The sequence below is a fragment of the Parasteatoda tepidariorum genome, chromosome 9 (assembly GCF_982258835.1).
Source record: "Parasteatoda tepidariorum strain Cologne lab strain chromosome 9, Ptep-v5.0, whole genome shotgun sequence".
NCBI classification, from domain to species: Eukaryota; Metazoa; Arthropoda; class Arachnida; order Araneae; family Theridiidae; genus Parasteatoda; species Parasteatoda tepidariorum.
In genome coordinates this window covers 24,531,093-24,553,633 of record NC_141763.1, presented here as the reverse complement: position 1 = coordinate 24,553,633, position 22,541 = coordinate 24,531,093, and the positions used below count along the sequence as shown (strand labels likewise).

The 22,541-nt window shown below is 30.5% G+C and overlaps 1 protein-coding gene across 1 annotated transcript; it reads left to right on the top strand.

Annotated features, from left to right (window-relative positions):
* Positions 1-322: 322 nt before the first annotated feature.
* Positions 323-21,857, top strand: LOC139426704 (uncharacterized protein CG3556). Its single transcript, XM_087151065.1, has 11 exons — positions 323-574; positions 3,157-3,317; positions 4,720-4,876; positions 6,121-6,240; positions 9,750-9,969; positions 11,393-11,640; positions 13,400-13,578; positions 14,938-15,130; positions 17,046-17,217; positions 19,718-19,857; positions 21,701-21,857. Exons 1-11 carry the CDS (start codon positions 520-522, stop codon positions 21,766-21,768), a joined length of 1,713 nt encoding a protein of 570 aa, XP_087007191.1. The 5' UTR covers positions 323-519; the 3' UTR covers positions 21,769-21,857.
* Positions 21,858-22,541: the final 684 nt, after the last annotated feature.

The window sequence follows — 22,541 nt, the reverse complement described above, 5'->3', positions numbered from 1 at the left end:
AAAATTTTCATTTCACAAATAAAAAAAATTCTATCATGTTTGCTATGGTTTGAAAGTATTTACCACCGTGATGTAACCATTAACTTTTTTTTTAAAATAATAAATGATAAGAATGGATTATTGTGAAAAGTTGCTGAAATCTTACAAGCAAAAAACTGAATTTCTAAACAGTCATTTCATTCATTCTTAATCAATTCCAATTTTTCCAATGCCTTATATCTCCCTGGTTTATTTATGTTTTAGAGATTGTCTAAGCCAGCAATTTTGTTTTTCCATTTGATAGGCAATCAAAGAAGGAGAAATGATAGTAAGAGCCCATATCATTTGACCTCTACCCTCCAATGGTTTCTTACTTCACACTATCTATTCTAAATATGTTCTCTGAATGTAGATATTCGAAATATAGATTGTCTCAGTGATTAAGAGTGTTCCGTATCTCCACAGATGTTTAAGTAAGTGGACAGTTACCAAAGATTTTCATTTTTTTCCCTTTTGAAGTTAAGATTTCGGGGTACGAAAATGATTCAACTGAATTTAGCTTTCTTTGTTTTCGGAATATTATTTTGTGTTACATGTAAGTATATCTTTAGTTTCCAACACTTCTAAAGATTTCTTTAATTCTATCCTATTGTAATATTTTTTGCATCCATCTGCATTGATTAAAAGATTCTGTATTTTCCCAGATTATTATGGTAAATTAATGACTAGTCACGTGAAAGTAAAAACAAAGAAAAACAATTTTATAACAGAAACGTTTAATATATTTCGCTGATTACTGAACATTAATACTTTAATACCTCACAATACTTAAATTGGTAATGAAGTAAAACAGATAAGCAGAATAATTTTAATTTTGCTAGCAGTTTAAAAGATTTTTTTTGTCATCTTATCGTTCATTACTGTTTATTTTAATATTTCTCTAATTGTAAATCGATTAATTTTGAATAACTCTATAGAAGTTCTGTGCTTTTGGCGAAATATTATTTTTTTTTAGAAAAATCTTACAATTTATTAATAATTTCAAAAATGATGCATTTATAAAAGTATATATTACTTTTTCTCAACTGACTTTTTAATTTAAAGTAAACTAGCCAAATTTAAGAATAGTTTTCAGAGAAACAGAAATAAGAAATAAGTTTTTCTGAGAACTACTTTTTTTTTGAAACTATAATTCAGCTTATTTGATTTATTTTCAGCTTATGCATGCACCATAAAAAAACTCTTAGAACTAGATTAGAAACCATTACAATACCCGTGAATTCAACTACCTGACATGAAACCTAATTTTAAAATTTTTATTTCCTAACCAGTGAAAAAACTTGAGATAAAATATTTTTAAGCTAATCAGTAATCTTTCTGTCGTTAATGTTTATCGACAGATGCTAATGAACTGAATTTATTAAGCCAGCGTCACGGTTCTGTCAATAAAAGATAGATTATATAGGGTTCCATCGCCGAAAAATATGGGAACCGCTGCTCTAAACCAGAAGTTTTCAACCTTTTTAGTTGTGCAGATATAAAAAAAAAATTAGAAAAAAAGAAAAACATTAACACGTAACTACTTAATGTTCCAGTAAAAAATATAATGGCAAATTGACATCGATTATATGGGTATGACGAATACGAATAAATTTACGATAGATGCAAATAATGTACACATATGGCAGTAATTGGCAAAAACATATTGCACAAGAATAAAAAGAAACCAATTAAAAAACTTGAGATAAAATATTTTTAAACTAATCAGTAATCTTTCTGTCGTTAATGTATATCGACCACTGCTAATGAACTGAATTTATTAAGCCAGCGTCTCGGTTCTGTCAAGAGAAAATTTTTCAGTCGTGCGGATAACCAATTTTGGAAGAAAAAAAAACTTTAACGCCTAACTATTTAATATTCTAGTTAAAAATATAATGACAAATGCACATCTATTATACGGGTATGACAAATATGAATAAATTTACGATATATACAAATAATGTACACATATGTCTGTAATGGGCAGAAACATACTGCACAAGAATAAAAAGAAATATTACTTTGCAAAGAAAATAACTTTATTGTATTCATTGTGTATTGTAGCCGTTACAGCTTCAATACTCATCATAAAAAAACCTTTATGGGAATTTTAACACTATTTGCCTTCCTATATCAAGTTAATAATTAAACTGTATCTCACAAAGACTAGTATTACAGCATGTCCGGTATTAATAGCATTACTAGGACAGTATTTATCTTGGCTTAGACATTCGACCAAGCGTCCAAGGCTAAGTACCACGCTGGATTAGAAACCGATGCCTTAGACATTCGTGTTTTGTCATTTTAACACAAAATTTCTATAACATATAATTTTTAAAAACTATTTTTGAATCATTGGCTGTGATAGATGATGAATCATTGAATGAAAAAGAAGTTGATATTTAAAAGATCTTGTTATTAAATGTATAAAAATGTTTTAATTCAATATATGCAAGAATTGCATTTCACTGAAACTCAAATTAACTTCTCAGGATGTTTTTAAACATTTCCTTGCTAATAATTTTTTTTGTACAGTCAGAGTTGGAAAAATTTTAATAAAGTCAATTAAGTATACACAACCTACATTCAGTGAATAGCTTAAAAATAAAAATGTGTGGAAAACAAAGTAGTGTATAGTAAATTAATGTAGATATTTGCAAGATATAGTTAAATGAATAAAAATATATAAGACATATTTTTATTCAATGTGTAGGAAAAAAATTTCATTCAATAATTAAAATCAATATATAGAATTTTATTAAAAATATATTTAACATATTTTAATTCAATATATAGCATTTCATTGAAAATCGAGTTGACCACTTAAAATGCTTTTAAACTCATCAGCAAGGACCTTCAAAAATATTTTTTAAGAAGAAAAAGATGTGATTTTATAAAAGTAAAATATATGTAACCCACACTTAGTGATTTCTTTAAAAAAAAAAAAATTGCGTAGAAAAACAAAGCAGTCAACATTTACTTTAAAGAGTTACCACGTAGAATAAATCAAATTAAAATTCTTAATATGTGATTAGATTTTGAGAGAAATATGCATGTTCTGATGAACACTAAATAATGAACATAAGATTAATACTAAAAATAATTACACTACTTACAGTTTCTTATTTTATTTTACAGCTTCTCTTATTCATATCTCGGGTCGTCGTGAATCTTGTATAGAAGAGAAAAGAATATCTGGAGAAGTATCTTCCAACAAGGCTGAAGAATGCATAGATATACATGTACCACCAAATCAATTTCTACGATTGAATATTTTGGAGCTGAAACTTTACTCTTCGGTAATATATTATACAATCAAATAAATTTAAGAGTAAAACCTCTATCTTAGAAGACATTTTAATTTATAAGTGACGTACACTTATAACTGGATCAGTAGATTGTTGTAATTAATATGTATAGCAAAAAACATAAACAGTTCAGCATTTGCTCTGTTGCCCACTCCCTGCGGCCGCGACGGTGCATTGCTCTTAATAGGACACACACCATTGGTCGATGAGCATACAGAACTACAGCGTGAAGGCGGTTTCGGCCAGTTAGTGTGTCGAAACTGTGTTGCCAGTAGCCAAGCGAAGGTGTTATTCATGGAGAGTGGCATTCATATTATGGTGTCTCCGAGCCGTTAGTTTTATAAAACGGCCTTGCCCTGATTTTCAGGCTCTAAAAAACGGTTCCAGATCCTGACAATCACACTTCGTAAAACTCAAATGTCTTCTGCTACTTCGACTCGTGTTTGGCGCTTCTCTAACCGGCAAACAACTCTTCAAGCTTCTGATTCGGTTAAATACTACCATCGGTTGATTAGTACCATCAAAAAAGTGCTCTACAAAAGCAACTTTCTCCCAATACTTGATCCAGAAGTTCCTTTGTTTTCTAGATTGGATTCAAAAGTACAAGCCGTACCAAAGTATTTGAGCAGGCAGGCCTGCATGTATAAGCATATATGAAAAAAGAATATCATATGCGTTGAAATAAAAACAATGGATAATTCAATAAGAAATTTTATGCATAAAATGCTTCTCTTGGACAATCAAATTAAAATTTTTGAACGATTTTTCAATATTGAAAGCTAAAATTGCATCTTTCACCAACTGTTCAAATTTGAAGGTAAGTAGATATTTTTTGTCGCTTTAAAGCTGCTTAATTGTTTATTGGCGATGGTTGAAAACCATCCCTGAAAATCATCCAAAGACATCACATCGCAATTTTGATCTTTTGCCGCGGGGATGACTCAAATGCTTTGTTAGTCAGACAAGTTGTGCGTAAAGTCCAGCACTACGGTAGAATAGTTTAACCGCAACGCTCTACCCTCCGTCCTTACGCAGGCTGATCAAAATGGTCACCCACCCGCTTAATGACCGCAGCCATTGATGCTTGACTTCAATGTTCTGCTGGGAACCGCGTCTTTGCAATCAGTGCACTGCGGGACCTCAAATTTTAGGACTATCACAGACGGTTCTGGAGTCACACTCACGCACATAATAGAGTTATACATAACCTTTTCTGAATATAGGAGAGCATGTTTTCAGAAACTACCGATAATCCTTAGTAGTTGAAGGGTATGTTTTGATCAAATAGTAAAAATTCATCTTAAAAATGATTTTCTAATAATTATTACTAAGGATATGTTTTTTTTAAATTCATGTTCATGCGAAATATTTTATAATTATTTTTCTTTTTTAGGATTGCAGAGCCGTTAAGCTAGAAATCATTATCAAAGGTTCTGAAGATAAATATACGTTCTGTCGGGGTGACAAAATTGGAGATCCTATTACTGCTCTTACTGACGTTCGTGTTCGCACGGAATATAATTCGTTCTTCAAACTGAAATTCTCTATTAGTAAGTTGTAGTTTTTTGCACCTAATTTATATTTAAAAAAAAAAAAAATAAAGCTAACAATTTGAAATTGCCTCAACGCTTTTAGGTATTAAAAGTTTAAGTTGTGTTAAAACGACATAAATATTCAAAATTCTTTTATAATGCTATATCAGGGCTTGAAATTTTCTCACACCTGATCGGCATTTACGATCAAGTATTTAATACAACCGATTAAGTTTCGTCTTTTCTAAAAATAAATAAATGTTTAAACTGTTTGAAACTAATCCATGTTCATTCAAATTGTCGTGACTCATTGATGTGAAACATGAAAGTAAAGTGCTTTTAAGTGAGTTTTTCTTCTATTTAGAACAGAAACTGGTTAGTCATTCATTAATTAAATTATTGATATTTGGAAACATAGAAACCTTTAGACAACCCTATATTGATTTTCGAAATTATTAATGCATAAAAATATTTTTAAATCTTTTTCCTTTCTAAATTCTGCGAGTTAGCTATTAACTTAAATCTAACTGAATTAGGCTATTAACTTTCTACTAGATTTTTGCTTTGCTAACACCTGATAGTTCTTCCTAACGTTTTAAAAACGTATTATGAACGAAAATTTCTTATCTTTCATGAACGCAAAATAGTGGCAACTAAAACATTTATGAATGCTAATATCTTTGGAACTGAAATTTCATGCCCTTTGCTATAGTATAATGTTAAAAAAAATATTTTTTTTACAAATATAATAAGTTATTTTCAAGATTACTAATAATATTACTGAAGCTAAAAAACAGTAATGATTGACGTATACGATCTCTTATTACAGCAACACAAAATTACTTCCTTCATGCAATCACGATTTGACACATTTATAATTCATTGAAAGTATTTTGATTCATTTTTGTCTATGATTCCATGACAAATGTTTCATTCCTTTCGACTCCGATAATTTTTACACATGATCTTGTGTGCGTTTAATGATTGTTTAATAGTTATTATGTTTGCATTATATTCGAATGCCATTGTATCTGCTCTTAATATATGCCTTTTGATATGAATATCAAAAAGATAATTTATTAAAGCTTTGAAATCGAAATTTTCACATTAATATTCAGATGAGTCAAAATCTGTCGAATTTGTTACACAAGATCATGAAAAATTTATTGAAATACCAAGTGAAATTTTAACCAGTGTAATTCAACATTCTGCCCCTTTACATAAATTTAGTAAAAGAACATTCTGTTCTGTTCATTTTGCAGGCGATATTGAATGCTTACGTAACAGCAGTTTTCACTGTTCTAATCATTCTTGCATCCCTATCAATGAAGTATGTGATGGAGTGAAAGATTGTGAAAATGGGGCTGATGAAGTTGGATGCGGTAAGTAGTTCTTATCTTTTGCGCACGATATTTCTTCTAAAAATAATAATTTTTTGTGAGTGTTCAGGTATTACAAAGCCCTTCAAAAAGTTAAAAATTGATGTTAATACTGTATTTATTTATTTTTATAAACTTTCTCTTTAAATTTAAAATTTCTATACCTACATGATCTATTTATCTGAGTACACAGCCCATTTAAGTGCTTTAACTCATTTATCTGATTGGGAGAGAATATAACAATTGCGTAGGGCTGATAGTAAAATGGGTGGCAGGGGTGTTGTGTGACCTAAGTCCTGAGGACCTGATTCCTCCGTGGTTTCCATAGGCTGCATCAGGAACGGTCCTGATTATACAGAAATAAAATAAAAATAAAGGTAATACTATAAAATAAGATTCAATATAAAAGGGGAAAAACTATATACATTATTTACAAAATTTCTTTGATAGATCAAATTTCTTGATTAGATGTATTATTGAAAAAAATTAAACATAATGTTGAATATACATGCCTGCCAACTACACCGCGTTTTGCGAAATATTTTATAGGAAGGTAGACATTTGAAAACATCTCCACGGAATAGTTATAAAAGAGGCAATGAATATGAACTTTTTAAAACATTTATATGTAGCGATGTGAAAAATAAGTTTAAATGAATAAAAAATACAGTAAAACATTAACTTAGCAAGCAGTGAAATAAATTTTTATAAAAAGCATAGACAGTTGGAAACCTTGGATATAAACTTATAAATTACATATTATTTTCTACATTTTGTTACTACTTTCTAAAACTTTTAAGGACCGAACAAACTCTAGGAAAGTTATCAGCTGTTTTGCTTTCTGCTAAAGATCTTTTAAAGAGGCTGTGAATTATAAAGTAAATCTTGCAAAAATGGTTAAATGGACGAAATTTGAAAATAAGAAAAATTTGCATCTGTGATTGCTTCTTCCATTTTATTCAAAAACATCTTCAGTTTTCTATTGAAAGTTAATGTTAAGATTCACGATTCATGAAGAGTGCATGAGCTCGGTGTCTGCCACCAAAGGCGGCAATAAACAAATTCGTTAGAATTAAGAGGGGGTGGATAATTGACGAAGTTATAAATGCCTAGTAGAAATGAGAATTTGTGAGAAGAAAAATAGGAGGAGCGTGCATAAGCATGGTCGTAGAGACCTATTAACCACACCACGATAGTCGTAAGTATAAGCATTCATACGGCTAAAAGGGTAATAATGAGGTAATGAAACAATTAATGAGTAAAATTCCGAGTACATAATAATAAACAATCACCGGGCTATATACAAATTAGAAAGACGGCGATAAGGAGTTATAATATTTAAAACGAAAGTCGAAAATATTGAAATAAATTTTTTTTAGCATCATTAAAATTTTTTATGTAGAGCTTGGCCTTATGACTGTTGATATCATCAATCTGGAGTTCATCTTTTATGGTGTTAGAAAACTCGAGCAACCATCTAATAATTTTGTCTTCTGATGATTTTGATAGATGATTTTTTCTTGAGGGAGTCAAGAAGTGGGGTGAAAACAGGTGAATAGTAGGTTAAAATTGGTCTTATGTATTGTAAGTAGATTAATATCAGTTCTTTAAACTGAGGTGGGAATATTGATTTAGTATTGCTTATAGGGAAAGTGGTTACAGGGGCTCCAAACATGAATAATGTTAAATGTAAGTCATAGTTGTAGTTACGATTGAATAATTAAAGAGATAATAAATAAATAAAAGGGAATTGAACTTCTACCACTTTTTGCATTTAGTCGCCTGTGACATTCCTGTACTTTTCACCATTGAAGCAGACAATATTTTTCTTATGATTTTTTTATACTATTTACCTATCTCACTGACTGTTACGAACATGATGAATGAGCAAAGGCGTACCTGCCAACTTTTAATTCTCTCGAGGATGATTTTCCCCAGTAGTTCTAAAATGGAATTTAAATTACAAATAGGCAGAAGCATTCGCTGCATTTTATAATAGATATTTATAAAAGTAAGGGTATCCATAAAAATATGGGGATGGGGATAATTACTTGTAATGTTTAGAAAGGATGTTATCTGAGAGTAGGAATGATATAATGGGGTTATGTTGTCTCATTCTTCTTCTTTATTTAAATAAACTGGGCTCCTGGGCCGCGAAGCGGCCCCTATCCCATTCATCATTAAATTACATACAGTAAGGTAAAAAACATTGATTTGGCAAACATTGTTGTAGCCATAAAAAAATCAAGCCGTTTGCTTGTGAAATAATAAAACAATGAAAAAATTCAATATGACAAATTGGCGTTTTTACATAACACTAGAAATATTGATGGTAGACTTATTAAAAATTAAGATAAAACATGATTTGATATGTACAATAACTGATTTTTGAAAAATGAAAGACATATTTGATGCATATAGATAAATCATACCTTGATACATGATAAAATAACATATTTGGAGAAAATGCAGTAAATATATTTTATCAGAGAAATATTGCTCTTTAAATACAATTGAATTTGCAAAAGAATTTAACGTGCATAAGTTAATAAATATGTATGCATAAATTGGCTATATTATCAGAAAATAAATCTTAATGTAATTTAATTTAACGTAAGTAAAAGTCTGCAATGAAAAGTTCGGTGAATTTAACTTTAGAGTCTTGAAAATAAAAATAGAACTCACTGGGATTGAGATGTTTCCCCGATATGTTGTCTCATATCAAGTAGTAGGTCTTTATATAAAAGCTCGTTGAAACCTGCGGGATCAAGGTCTTCGGCCTTGCTGAAGAAAGAGGTATTCAATTCATTTATAAGTTCATTAATGGTACTTAGATTTAATTCGTTTCTGATAGCTTTATTCGGTAGGTAGTAGGGAGCCCCAGCATTGCTCGATTGGATTTAATTTTGAGTTGTTTCCAGTTTCCACTTTACTCATGAGTCGAGAATCATCTTAGTAGTCATTTCCTTTCCTCAGAAGTATCCATAAGTTAAGAGAAGGGTAGTATAATTAAGGTTGATAATTGTGATCTATCTGGGGGCTGTGTGGGGTACTTAGAGGAATATATAGGAAATTAAAAAATTAAATGTTGAGAGAGGACTACCAAAAAAGTATTATATATATATATATATATATATATATATATAAATATATATATATATATATATATATATATATATATATATATATATATATATATAAAATAGTGGTGGATGGAAAGATTATAAATGCAAAGAACATATAGAAAGCATACATTTTACTACCACTTTAAATATAGAAATAAAAGTTTACCGCTAAATGCGTAAAAATTGATGGGTATGGCAAAGGCGATGCTTGTCGTGTGTGAATTTCACAGTTACGTAAATAAGTTAAATATTATCACTATCTCAACCGCTTTATATACACCACATTATAAACAATAGTTCTTATTTTTGGTTATATTTCTATTAATTTACTCATTATATTAATGTTTGTATAACTATGCGTAGTATTTAATTTGTTTTATCTTACAGAAACAGGTATATTAAGCATTAAAGGTGTCACGGAGGCGCGTACGAGCGAAATAACATGGATAAAAAGCAAGCGTTCTTCTTCTTGGGGATGGCATGAAAATACTCCACGAGTTCTATTTTCTCTCTTCTTATCAGGTGGAGTCAAATTTGACGGAACAATCTATGAGGAAGAATTAATGGCAAAGCAAACAGAGCTTAAGACTTCTATTTCTCTGCTTAAGTAATAGTCAAATAGTTATTTTTTAAAAACACTTCCTTATAACTTTAAATAATGATACCATTTTCAAATTGATAACAATATACTTTTGAAAAAAATTATTTTGTTTAGTTGCATTTTTTATTTTTTATTTCCTAACATTAAAAAGTATACATTCATGCTACCGCCTGTTTTTAGGCAAAGGTGGTTTAGGCACTACAATTTCATGACCAACGGCATCAATGTGGGAATGTTATCAACCCTGCACAAAGGTCATAACTACTTTCAAAATAAGCTGGCACCCATCGATCTGATACTTGGTGGGCTTCAAGCAGTCACAAGGGATCGCACTTCAAATGTTCAATATGACCTGAATATTCAATAGTGCCTGATAATGTTCTGATAGTGCCTGAGTCACTTAGCTAGCGCGGCTGTTCTTTATCAAACAATGCTTAATATTTCTCAGGGTATATATGACCCAAAAATAATCACATTAGTTAAAGAATCGAGATTTGGCGCCCCACTACCGCATGATATTTCACGGCTTTCTTTTCGTGCAAAGCAAATTCAAGAACTTTTAAAATTTATAACTTTTACGAAAGTGATCCATAGAAACTGTAGAGGTAATTTCATTTAGACATTCAACTTCTATTAAAGGAGCCTCTAAAAATAGTCTTGATTTTTTTCTTTTGATAGTACCAGAGATCGTAATAAATAGCAGGGAAATTTCATTTATTTAAAATGGTTTGAAAACTAAATATATATATTGTAATATTTTATAAACAAATTATTTTTGATGAACAAAAAATATACTTTGCTATTTTTAGTTGCGATTTTTTTTTAAATTCGTCAATTAATTTCATAAAATTAATAAAAAATTCTGAAATTCATTAAGACGCTGAAATGAAACATTTTTTTATGTAATGATGTCTTACTAATTTTAGCCTGAACCATTTATCTAGATGTGATTCTTTAATTTATGATACAATATAATCTTCTGAGTTAAATCAAAGGAACTAAATACGCTGCTTAAAAATAAAATGAAGCGTAAGAGGCTTCGTGAAACGAAAATATGTCATGTATATTTCTTAACAAATCAAAATTTGAGCGAAATAAAAATTAGTGAGCAACGCCAAACTGTCAAATCATATAATATTATTATTCAGATGTAATATTTTATATTTAAATTTATGTTTTATAATAATTTTATATTAAAAGTATAAATGAAACTTATTTTCAAGGGTAATAAATTTTCTAAGATTCTGCAAAATATTTAATACTCGAGTGATAAAAATTAATTGTTTTTACACTTCAAGCATTGATGTACCTAACACTGTTTTTAAAACTTCCTGAATTAAGAGTAAAGTTGTCAAACTATTTTCTTTTTTTCATTTATTTACGAACAATGCATATCCCACATTAAAATACTAATAATTCAATTTTTCAGGAATCCTCTCTCAGCAGAACAACTAAGCATGTTTATAAACAGCTTATTGGTGACGTGTCACAACCCTCGTCAGTTCTATGGACAGAATCTGATAAAGCGTTTAAAAGAGCAAGTGCAGTCTACAACTAACTTTGCGCATCCAATAGCATATTTAACTCTCTGCAACGCTAAAGAACCCTGGCCGTTTAAAGCAACTTCAGATCTTAACAAAATATTAAGCACCGATGCTGACTATACTTTTATTAGAGGTAACTGGACATTCATGTTCTCCAATCTTAAGTTTGTATTATTAAATAACATGCAAAATTTTTTGCAACATTTATAAAAATACTTTATCTTACTTAATTCGGGTGTGGCGATCTCAAAACTGAATTTAGTTTAGTTTCTAAAACGGTGTGGCGTGGCGATCGGGTGTGGCGATCTTTTTTTTCAAAAAGTTATATTTATGTTAGTTAATTTTTTGTTTGTATGTGCAAGTTTATAAAGAATGTATAGACTTACGTGTATTTGTCTGCTCCTCTGAAAATAACACTTAAGTCAAAAAAATATGACCTTTATTTATTCCAATATAAACTGAAATGCATTATCGCCTTTTTCCGACCACTCCTTACGTAGCAGAGAAGTGGGAACACTTAGTATTCTCTTGGGGGAATTTTAAAAAAAATCTTGGTTGAGAATATAATGCTAAATCAGTTTTGGAAAAGTTCTGGAAAGAAAAGTTTTTGTATCAGTTCAAGAAACCAAAATCAGTTTTGAAATCAGCATCGTGAAAATATCTAAGAGTCGTTCAAAAGTCTCATGCAACAGGGAAAAAAAGTTTTTCCCTGTTGTTATTTACACTAAAATTTAGTCTGTTAATTTAAGACTTTTATAATTTATCATTGCTTGAAAAATCTTTTATTTGTTACAATAAATTATTAATAAAAAATATCAGTAGTTTTAAATATTTTATAAAATATTGAGTTGTCTAACTTTACTTTTTCAAAAAATTGTCAACTTGTACCATTAAACGAGCTAAATGCATTTTAAATAAATTTAAAAAAAATATCTTAAAACTAGCTCAAGTTAAAAGCCCTTTCCACAAATGTGCGAATGTTTATCGATTGATGTTCCTTGATACAGATTAAAATTTTATCTTAAAAGAGAGAGTCACAGTGTGGGAATAGGCAACGCCTCCACACGGTGTTTTGTAGGTAGTCCGATCAGACCACTGTGAAGGATATCCACTTTCCGAACGAGTCACTTAATATAAAATCTAGTTTAAATAAGAACGTGGTAGCAAATATATGACTAAAGAATTTTTTTATTTATGAATATTATTGGTTTGCCTTATTCACTTGTCAACCACTACAGATTCAATTCTCAAATATGTATGATAAATTTCTCTCAATTACTTTTATAAAAGGTTTTGAGTTCATGCGCACAACTGGTTCATCTTTTAAACAGTCTGCGCGGACTACTTATAAAAGACCGTGTGGAGGCTTTTTGATGTAGGAGGTGATGGAATAGGGCTAGAATAGACACATGGAACAGTTCTGTTATTTAGCACTCAAAAATTATCTGCAAATTCTGTCAGATTGGCAAAGCTGTGTTACACTTTTATATGAAGTTACAAGGCTAAAACAATGTATTGTTAAGTAGAAAACTAAAACAAACAAGGTTTTTATGAGGAAAAGTAACAGCCTAATTTTTGTTTTAATAGCAACTTGTAAACTATTTCTATTCATCATATTTAACAATAAGAGATATTATCAATGGTACTAATAACAGCAATTAAATACGCAACACTGACTTTGATTATAGTTGGGTGATTTTCTTATTGCCCCCGGAAATGGAACAGAACCTCATTTTTAGTCGTTTTTTAAATAAAAGAACGACGCATTCCATCTGATTATAAATTTGGTGTTACTTTCTATTTTAAATTCATTAGCTATTCTGAGCTGTGTTACGTTTTAACTACATTGATATGAATACGTCAATTAATAAAATCTATATTTTATTCCACAGATTATCAAGCATTTGCTGTAATGGCAGTTTCGTGTTATGAGAACCAGACGAAACTGCTGAATAAAGTTGAATATAGCAGTTTAAAAACCAATTATGAAAAGGTCATTAAACTTTTCAAGGAGACTCAACTCCCTGATGGAAGTTTTGGAAATCTACATACAACTTCCTTGATAACCCAGGTAGAAATTTTTGCATGTAATATGTCAAAACAATTTCTTAGAATGTTAAAGCCCTCGTTGCAAAACAGGCACACACTGCAATTACAGCGATAAACTGCAATAATAAACGAGATTAAACTGTGAAAGTCAAAGAACTGAGGAAAATGAACTTTTCAATGCTAGCAATAAAAGGAAACAATTAAAATGATTTTATTTTTAACCTTTTCTGGAACCAGGACCTAAGACAGTAATTTTCTTCTGCGACCTAAGACAGTAATTTTAAGTAAAGTAAATTTTTTAATAATTTTTAATTCAAAATTTTTTTTTATAGAATATTGGATGCTAAATGCTTTTAAGCAATTAGTTTTGCATTTCTAGTGGTTTGTAGCAATTGTTGCATGAGTTTTGCCAGACTGGTTACACTGTACCGTAAATGGTTAAAATCTGCTTCACCACCTGGTTAGGTTTAAAAAAATAGCTGACTAGTTTAAACATAAGTTTGTCTTTTGTAACTATTAAATTGAATGTCATTTGCCAGCAGTGAAGACCATACCCTCCAAAATTTGAGGTTTCTGCGAATAATTTTTTTCCATGGGCAAATAAACAAAAGCAAAACTTTTTCAACGAATAAAATAGTATTCGTCTTTTTTGAAGCATTCTCGGAAAGCGTAAACAAGTAGCTACTATATTTTCTAAATAACAATTAAAATGTTGTATTTGTATAAAATTATTTTATTTCATTACCTTACCATTACTCAATATAACATATTATCTGAAATTACGAAATTTCAGAGAAGCCAACTAAGGACAAATAAAGCAAATTATTTTAAGATTTTTGACTGCACAATTCCAGCATCAAATATCATCCATTAAAATAACAAGGAGAAGCGAAAGGTTGAAAATACTCTATCTCGAATCACTCTTTCTCTCTTCCTACAATCACGTGGATTCATTATGAGAACCAAAATTTTCGTGATGTGCGTGCTAATATAATCTAAGAAATGGGATTTTTCAAAACTTTTGAGGCAACTTATATGTGATTTTTATCATTTCTCATGGTGGAAACTCAAGGATATATTTTGAGGGCTAGGGGTATGAAATTGATACACCAGTTTCTCAAATTTTGAGTTTTTCTTTTTAAACTATTCATTAGTGTTGTTCCCAGATAGGTTTTCAAAATTTCTTGAATTTCTTACTTAATAACAGACATCCCAATACACAGAAACATCTTACTATCTACATGGAAAGCACTATGTTTTTCAAGAAAAAAAAACTCTTTTTTTGAAACTGTCTCCTTAATAAAAATGTGGCATATCATTATATTTCTCTAAGTTCTTCTTTTACCTAGATTGTTAACACTGCTTGTAATAAACATTCTAGGCTTTAATATCGAGTGGTCAAGAATATGAAAAAGACTGGAAGCTCAATGCAACTGTTCATTATCTATTAGAGCAATTGTCTTCTCCTCACGATGTTGTCTCGAGTTCCCTAACTCTTCCTGTTCTCAATGCAAAAAGTATAAGTGACATCTCAAAGGTTAATTGCACTTTGAATTCTAGAAGGAATGGATATGGTAATATCTTTAATTCATTATCTCTTTTATTCCAATCTAATCAGCAACTATGAGATTAACGAAAAAGTGTCTTCTGCATTAAAATTATATAAACATATATCAACTAAAAAGTTTAAATTACATCCATGCCTTGCCCGGGATTCGAACACAGAACTTTTTTGATGCAGAACAGTTCCCCGACCCCTACACAGGCCAGTCGGAGCATGCTTATAATATGTAGCAACCACTAAATATAGTGTAGTGATTAAACTTTAAGATGTAAAAATTTTAACAATTAACGTTATGTGTAATTTAAAGTTGACACTTGTGTCAGATAAGCTCCCTAGGGGGTACAAAAGATTCAGTTCTTTCTTAAAAACGATGTATGAGCAAACGTCACACTAAAAGAAAAATATATTTAATTTGATTCAGGTATCTTAACCTAAGTTTATTTGCTTAAAGTAGAAAAGAACACGAATTTAAAAAGGCTTACAGAGATGCCAATTTGCTCCCGACAGCAAATATATATTTTAAAGTGGTAGTTTATCAATAGTGATTCTTGGTGTAATAAATTTAATTTAGTAGATTTTTATCCACCACTATTTCTAAATAATTCGTAGGTTTATATAATTCACCACTTTATTGCACATTTGTTACGCTATACCTTCTAAGAAGCAAACAAAAATAGTCAAATATTTGCAAAATCTACTTTGCAGCTATTTACCGTTTTTTTAAAAATTATTTTGGCGTGTCCAGAGCAGTTGGCATCTCTGGGCTAATTAGTTTTCAAATTTTAAAAACAAAGCAATCAAAATATAGCTTTAGTGAATTATTAAATCAAAATATAATAAATCATTAAATAAAGATTTGATAAATCATTAAATAAAGATTTAATAAATCATTAAAAAAGATTTAATTATCTTTTCTATAATATCATTCAGCGTGTAGATGACATAAGCAATTTTTTTTAAATAACCCATTAAAAAATGTATTTTGCTTATTAATTTTAGATAAAAGCTAAAGAGTGCCCAAGCTTGTTTAAGCTGTAGATTAAGGTCTGTGCAGTTTAAAAAAATTCTCTTTAAAATTGGTATAGAGGTATAGGTAGTACAAAAAGAAATTCCTTCATACGTTAATCCTGTAGTTATAAAAACATTTAATCTGGTTTTATAAAAACCTTGTCGCCAATTTATATTTAAGTGAAAAAAAACAAACAAAAAACTGACAAATAGATAATGTGAAAAGACAAAAACAAAACCAGCATGACAAAATGAAACCAGACAAATCTTTGTTGAGATACAGGGGTTGGACAAAATTTTGGAAACACTTCAATACTAACTCAATATAAACATTATTTCATACTTGCAGCAAATATCTTGGAGGATTTTACATAGCATAACCCTTGGTACTATTCGAAAGATCACGTTTGAAGCTTTCGGAAATTGTGTCCTTCTTATTCATATAAAATTTACTTAGATCAAAACAAGTGTAGGAAAATAAGAGCTGATTTTCCTTTTTTTTCATACCACTGTAATTAACCACCTTAATTTACCAATAAAATTAAAAATGCATTCTTTTATAAACTTTCCAAATTTATGGATTGATTTTAAAATTGCTGGTATTTAAGCATGAAAAATGCCTATCAATTTTCTCGCCTAGTTTATTTCGATTCTAATTTTGCATGCATAAGTAGAGCACCAATTCTAAAAGCATTATGCGTGATCTTTGAATTTGTGCCTACATTTTTTAGGTAAAATCTTTCAAAACAGTTGCTGTTGAAAGAAATGTTAGCATATTTTTGTCCAACTACTATACCTCTTAATCTTGTGTAGCCAAATTGTTTTACTTTAAAAAATTATTCTAATTTCGTAAAATGAAATGAAATATTTCAGTGTCATATTAATGCTTCTATTTTAATCAACTTAAAATCTTCCAGATAATGAAGCTTCTGGAACAAAGGACTATACAGGTCCAAAAATGCGTGTTCGGTATTCACTTTATGTGGGAGATGAAAAAGATGTGATCCATACTATTTCCCTTAGAGTTCCAGAGAACTACACGGCTTATGAAGTGATGAAACTGGCTGAAACAGAAGATCCAAAATACACGTAAGTATTTGAAGTCCTGTCCCTATTCTGCTATCACTTTCAGGAGAGACGGGATAAATACTTGCTCTATTTTAATGCTTTAAAAATGTTTATTATCTCTAAACTATGCGGGGATTAATTTATCACTTTTTTTTTATTGGCCAAATGCTCTGAGGAAATGTTTATTCTGTTGTTTAAGAACTTTTAAATCAGTCCCGTATCTTCGAAAAGAAAAGCGGACAATAATGTTGAAGATAAAGAAAAGTGAAAAAAAATAAAATTAAAATAAATAAATTATTAAACTCCTGAACTACAAAAGAAAATTAAGTAATGCTTGAAACTTCTTCGAGTTTCATAATCTACTTTTCATTGTCATAATTCTAAATATTTATGTTTCATTCTAATTAAAACGTCTTACTTTTAAATATCTATGAAGTAAAATTTTTGTTATTACCTGTATGTGCCCAATAATTGTTTAGTTAATTAAAATAAATTAAATAAGCTTTTAAGGTTGTTGTTTCCCAGTCATATAAAGCATTAAAAATTACCATCACTAATAAATTATGTTAAAAATAGTTCTCTAAATTTTGGAGGTAACCGGTTCGAACCCCACCGTAACACCAGCTGTATTTTTGTGTTCTTTTCTGCTGCATGTGGGATAATTTATGATTTAACACTTAATTATGGATTTAATATACTTATTTTTGAATGATTTTTTCCACCACTACATTCTTACAACGTAAACAAAGCTATAAAAACCTATAATCATTTTCCCGCTTTATATTCTGGCCAAATTATTTTTGCCCCGTGAGAGGTTCAATCTATGTACTCAATACTCTTTCTCTTTTCTTAATCGTTGATTTTTTCAAGTCCCACATCTAATGCTTTCCAGTGGTTGAAAAGAATTGCATAGCTACTTTTTGACCCTTATATAGTAGAATTTTTCCTAGTGACGTTTTATTTTTGTCCCCCAAAATATATTACTGATATATTTTTTTTAATGACGGGCACTTGGGATGTATTGTCCCATTGGCCTCTAATGCCAGAACTGCTACTCTCTTCTCGTTACCCAGTGGGCAACAGTGGAGCAGCTTCGCCCACGTCACACAACCACAAACCCGTTTATTGGGCGGGTCACATTCACACAAAGGAGAAAGGACATAGAACACAGAGGCAGAGAAAGAAACATCCCTGTCCTGAGCAGGATTCGAACCCGCAACCATCTACTCCGCAGTTAGGCACGCTAACTGCGGAGTAGATGGTTGCGGGCATCTAATCACTCGGCCAACTGGTCGGCATTACTGATATAAATGTATATATTTTGTTCTGAAATTATGCATTTCTAATTCCTACCACCAAAGTTCCCACGGTATGAAAATCTTTTTTAAAAGTGGTAGCAAAAGTGAGGTATAATTAGATGTTTTATGCTATCAATAAATATTTAATTAAAAAAATATAATGTAAAAAAATAACTCTTGAATAATTTCGTAATTCACAAATGAAGAATAAGTATTTTTCAATAGTCTTGATAAATCCTTGCTACCAGTATTTTATTTTTTCCATGTCGTTAGAAGCCTGAGTAATCACATTAGAAAATATCAATTTTGCTACGAAGCTAATTGCTTACTACTATTCAAGTGTTAGTTAAAAAAGAGTTATAAAGTAGTGTTTTTAATATATCTTAAATATATAATTATATATTTATACGTAGTGGTGGTCAAAATTCTTTGTTGTTGAATTTATTTATAAAAATCATAAATTATTGCCAAATAACTTTTTACAGATTTTATGGAGTATCCGTTGCATTTGAAGGGTATACGTTTTTCTTCGATGGACTATTATTGATTTCGAAATTTTTATTCCACAAGGACTTCTTTTCTACAATTTGAATTATGAAAAAGAGATTGTAAAAATTCCATTTTTTCAAATTACTTTTCACTAGTGGAGTGGCCGGCAATGTATGGCCTTCAGGTCGTAATTTTTTTTTTTCGGTCTTTGACTGTACGTGTTTATATTTGAACTAAATACAGGCGGGAGAGATAGTATAGAGATTTTAGGACCAGGGCTAAATTTTGGTAAAGATTAAGTACTGGTCGTAAGAACATATCATTTTTATCTTTAGTTCGGAGAAATAAATTACTCATAATTACCACTATTTAGTACTCCTTGGCATGTGTGATCCACAAGCAATGCTAATATGCAGCTCAAAAATATACTTTTTTTAACTGTTAGTAAATCGAGGAAGTCATCAAAAAATCACGGTGGTCATCAAAAAAAAAATGACCCTGTTTCTAAAAATATATTAAATCGAACTTTCAGAAAATATTTTCCAGTGGTACTGAAGAGACGAACACATTTTTTTAAAAAATTTGTCCAATTTCGTCACCACTTAAAACCGTAATTATTTAATAAGCCATAATTATTTTTTATTCTTGCCCGGTATTTATGCTTTAACAAACATGCATAAGTTAGTGCAAGGTATTTCATTTGAATATTAATTTTTGTATCAATTTCTTTGCAGTTTTATATACAAAAAGATTTCTGGTGTGATGTATGTGTATCAAATTGATAAAACGATTAATGATCCTGAAAGAGGCTTTTTCTGGACGCTTTATCAGGGCCAAGAAAATACTAATGCAACTCTTAACCACTACAATTTGAGTAAGTCGTTCATTAACTACAATTAACACTAATTTACTACTTCGGAGATGTTAACTGCTCCGAATTAGACAAAATATTTTTAAAAGCGATAGAGAACTACAAACTAAATTCGCAGATTTTGTGTACATTTTGCCAACTCTTTAGTAGTAAGATGCATCCTGATCCCAATCCTCTAACTGGGCACTATTGGGACCGCTTGCGGCTCATTTGATACATCGTTATTAACCCCTTGGGGACGGATGATTCAGAAAAGCATTCGTACAAAATCAGAATCAAGTTGTAATTAAATAAAAACGGTAACTTATATGTAGTCGTTTCTAATTTGACAGACTTACTTTGCTTTTACTTTAATTATTGTCGGTTTAACACGTTCACGCCGGGTGTTGCGACTGAAAGCAAGACGGAAAAGAGAAAATACTGGTAGAAGAACAATTTCAATCTATTCTAACAGTAACAATTCGCTGTGAGGAAATTTATCAGGGCGAAGAAGCAATTCAATATAAAAATTGCATCCGTTAAAAACAATTGGTAGTTATGGATTTTTTATTATTCCCGGAAAAAAACTAAAAAATGAAATTTATTGTTACCAGTTTTTACTCCTGTGCGCCGCCAAGATGAGAAAATCTAGCGTGACCCACCGGTGGGTCACCCCGGCGTGAACGTGTTAAACTTCCAGTCTAGGTACCAGGTTTCTTTTAGTTTTTGTAGAGCAATATGTTTTGTTTTTTGTACTTCTCGTTGATTTCTGTGTTATCTGCTTATAAAACAGAGATAACTTTAAACTCCTGTCTGTGCACAGCAGTCATCTGTAATAATAAAATGAAGAGTTAGTCTGTGTGTCTCGCTTATAAGACCAGAATAGTTTGAGGTAGCATCTTGAAATTAGACACTCTCCTAGAAAACGATTATTAGATCGTTCTTGGGCTGATCTACTAAAAACGTGTTATACTTAATCTACTAAGGCAAAGCCATAGTGAGGTAGACAATACGATATTAAATAGATAGAAAAAATATTTAGCATCCTAAACACACTAGTACCTAGAAACGAAATGTGGTCTTAAAATGAAAAACACATTTTCAAAATATGTTATGCAACATCTTTTTGTTAACTATCAGTTCTCATTAAGAAATGCAAAGAATCTAAATTTAAACATTATTGTAGTTAATAAGTGCTGGTGAATAGAACTATATGTTTTTTTTTCGATACCAATATAGAAACATTAAATTTGCCACTTTCTTCTGTTAAAAAAACGTTATGGAAATAAGAATTGCATTTCAATTAATACCAAGCAAATGTGAAAAATCGTAACTACGTACGTTTATTCGGAAATATTAATTGTAGTGATAACTACGAAATTATTAAAATACGCCTTATTTTCTTAATTTTGTTACTATTCTTATATATTTATGACGCCCGGTGGCAGAGCGGTAGAGTTTCGCGCTGTCGTGTTACAGGTCCCTGGTTCGATCCTCGGTCCGGACAAGGTTGACTCAGCCTTTCATACCTTCAGTGGGTCGATTAATGAGTATCAAGCATGCTTGAGAACTAAACACTGGGGGTTCCGTGTTCGGCTGACCACCTGACCGGAACATCTGCTCCTGCACCCCTGACTGAGCCTAAGGTCAAGAAAACTGAGATGGGCACAGTAGGCCTTGGCCCTCTATAGGCTGTCGCGCCTCTGAGTTTAGTAGTCTTATATATGTATAAGCCCATAGAACCCTGTGTTTAACAATACTTAGGAAGATAATGGATTTAATTCATCACCATTGTGTTAGGTTCACTGAAATTATAAATATTTTATAAACTTCTAGAAAAATATTATTTATTTTATTATTTTTGTAGGTCCCGATCAACTTGTTATGCAGGATAAAGAACATCTCGTCATGTGGTACAAGAAAGCTCATTTCTGAAAAAAAGAAAATCTCAATGATTTATTTTTACTTTAACTAACAATATTGTACTAATATTGAACTATATGAATAAATATATTAAGAAGTCATTTCTGATTGCTTTAAGTATAGTTAACATACATGGTGAACCCAAACTATTTGTTTATCTTTGACGACAATTCAAAATTAAAATTTTATCGATTACATTTTTTAGGAATCAAACCAAAACTTTTTTTAAAACAATAAATTTGTTCTTGAGGTTTATGTCTTTTTTTTAAGCTTTTAAATGTGAAAATTTTATTAAATCCTGCGGTATCACAATTTAAGTCTTTTACGAAAAATTTGCTATTAAGTTGTGCAATATGATGGTCTAAAAAATCATTATTGAGATCGCGATGTATGTTCTTATTTCAGATAAGCCACCTTGCTTGTGTTATTTTTCGGAGTATTTTATTCTGACATCTTTTAAGTGTCATTAGGAGATGTTACACCAGCCTGGAGATGAGTAAGATAGGATGGGTCGGATCATAGATATAGAGTAAGCGTTTGAGTCTGAGTTCCATTTTAGAGTTTTGAAGAAGAATTTGTAATTTTCTGGCAGGCTGCTTGTGCTTTATTGATAATTGCTTGTGCTTTATTGATTTGACAGGATCTTTCCAATAGAATTTCCTGTTTTTACCAGACCAAGATTTTTTTGCTCTTTTAAAAATGGGTATCATTTCATTAAGGTGAAAAAAAAAATTTTCGGAGAATAGTTTTTCTTTTGTGTGCATAATCAGTAGTTTCAACTTTCC

Excerpts from the sequence above, each read along its gene's own strand:
- LOC139426704 (XM_087151065.1), top strand. The coding sequence starts at position 520 with ATGATTCAACTGAATTTAGCTTTCTTTGTTTTCGGAATATTATTTTGT. Across the intron at positions 575-3,156 it reads AATATTATTTTGTGTTACAT|CTTCTCTTATTCATATCTCG; the intron begins GTAAGTATATCT and ends TTTATTTTACAG. Across the intron at positions 19,858-21,700 it reads TCTTAACCACTACAATTTGA|GTCCCGATCAACTTGTTATG; the intron begins GTAAGTCGTTCA and ends TTATTTTTGTAG.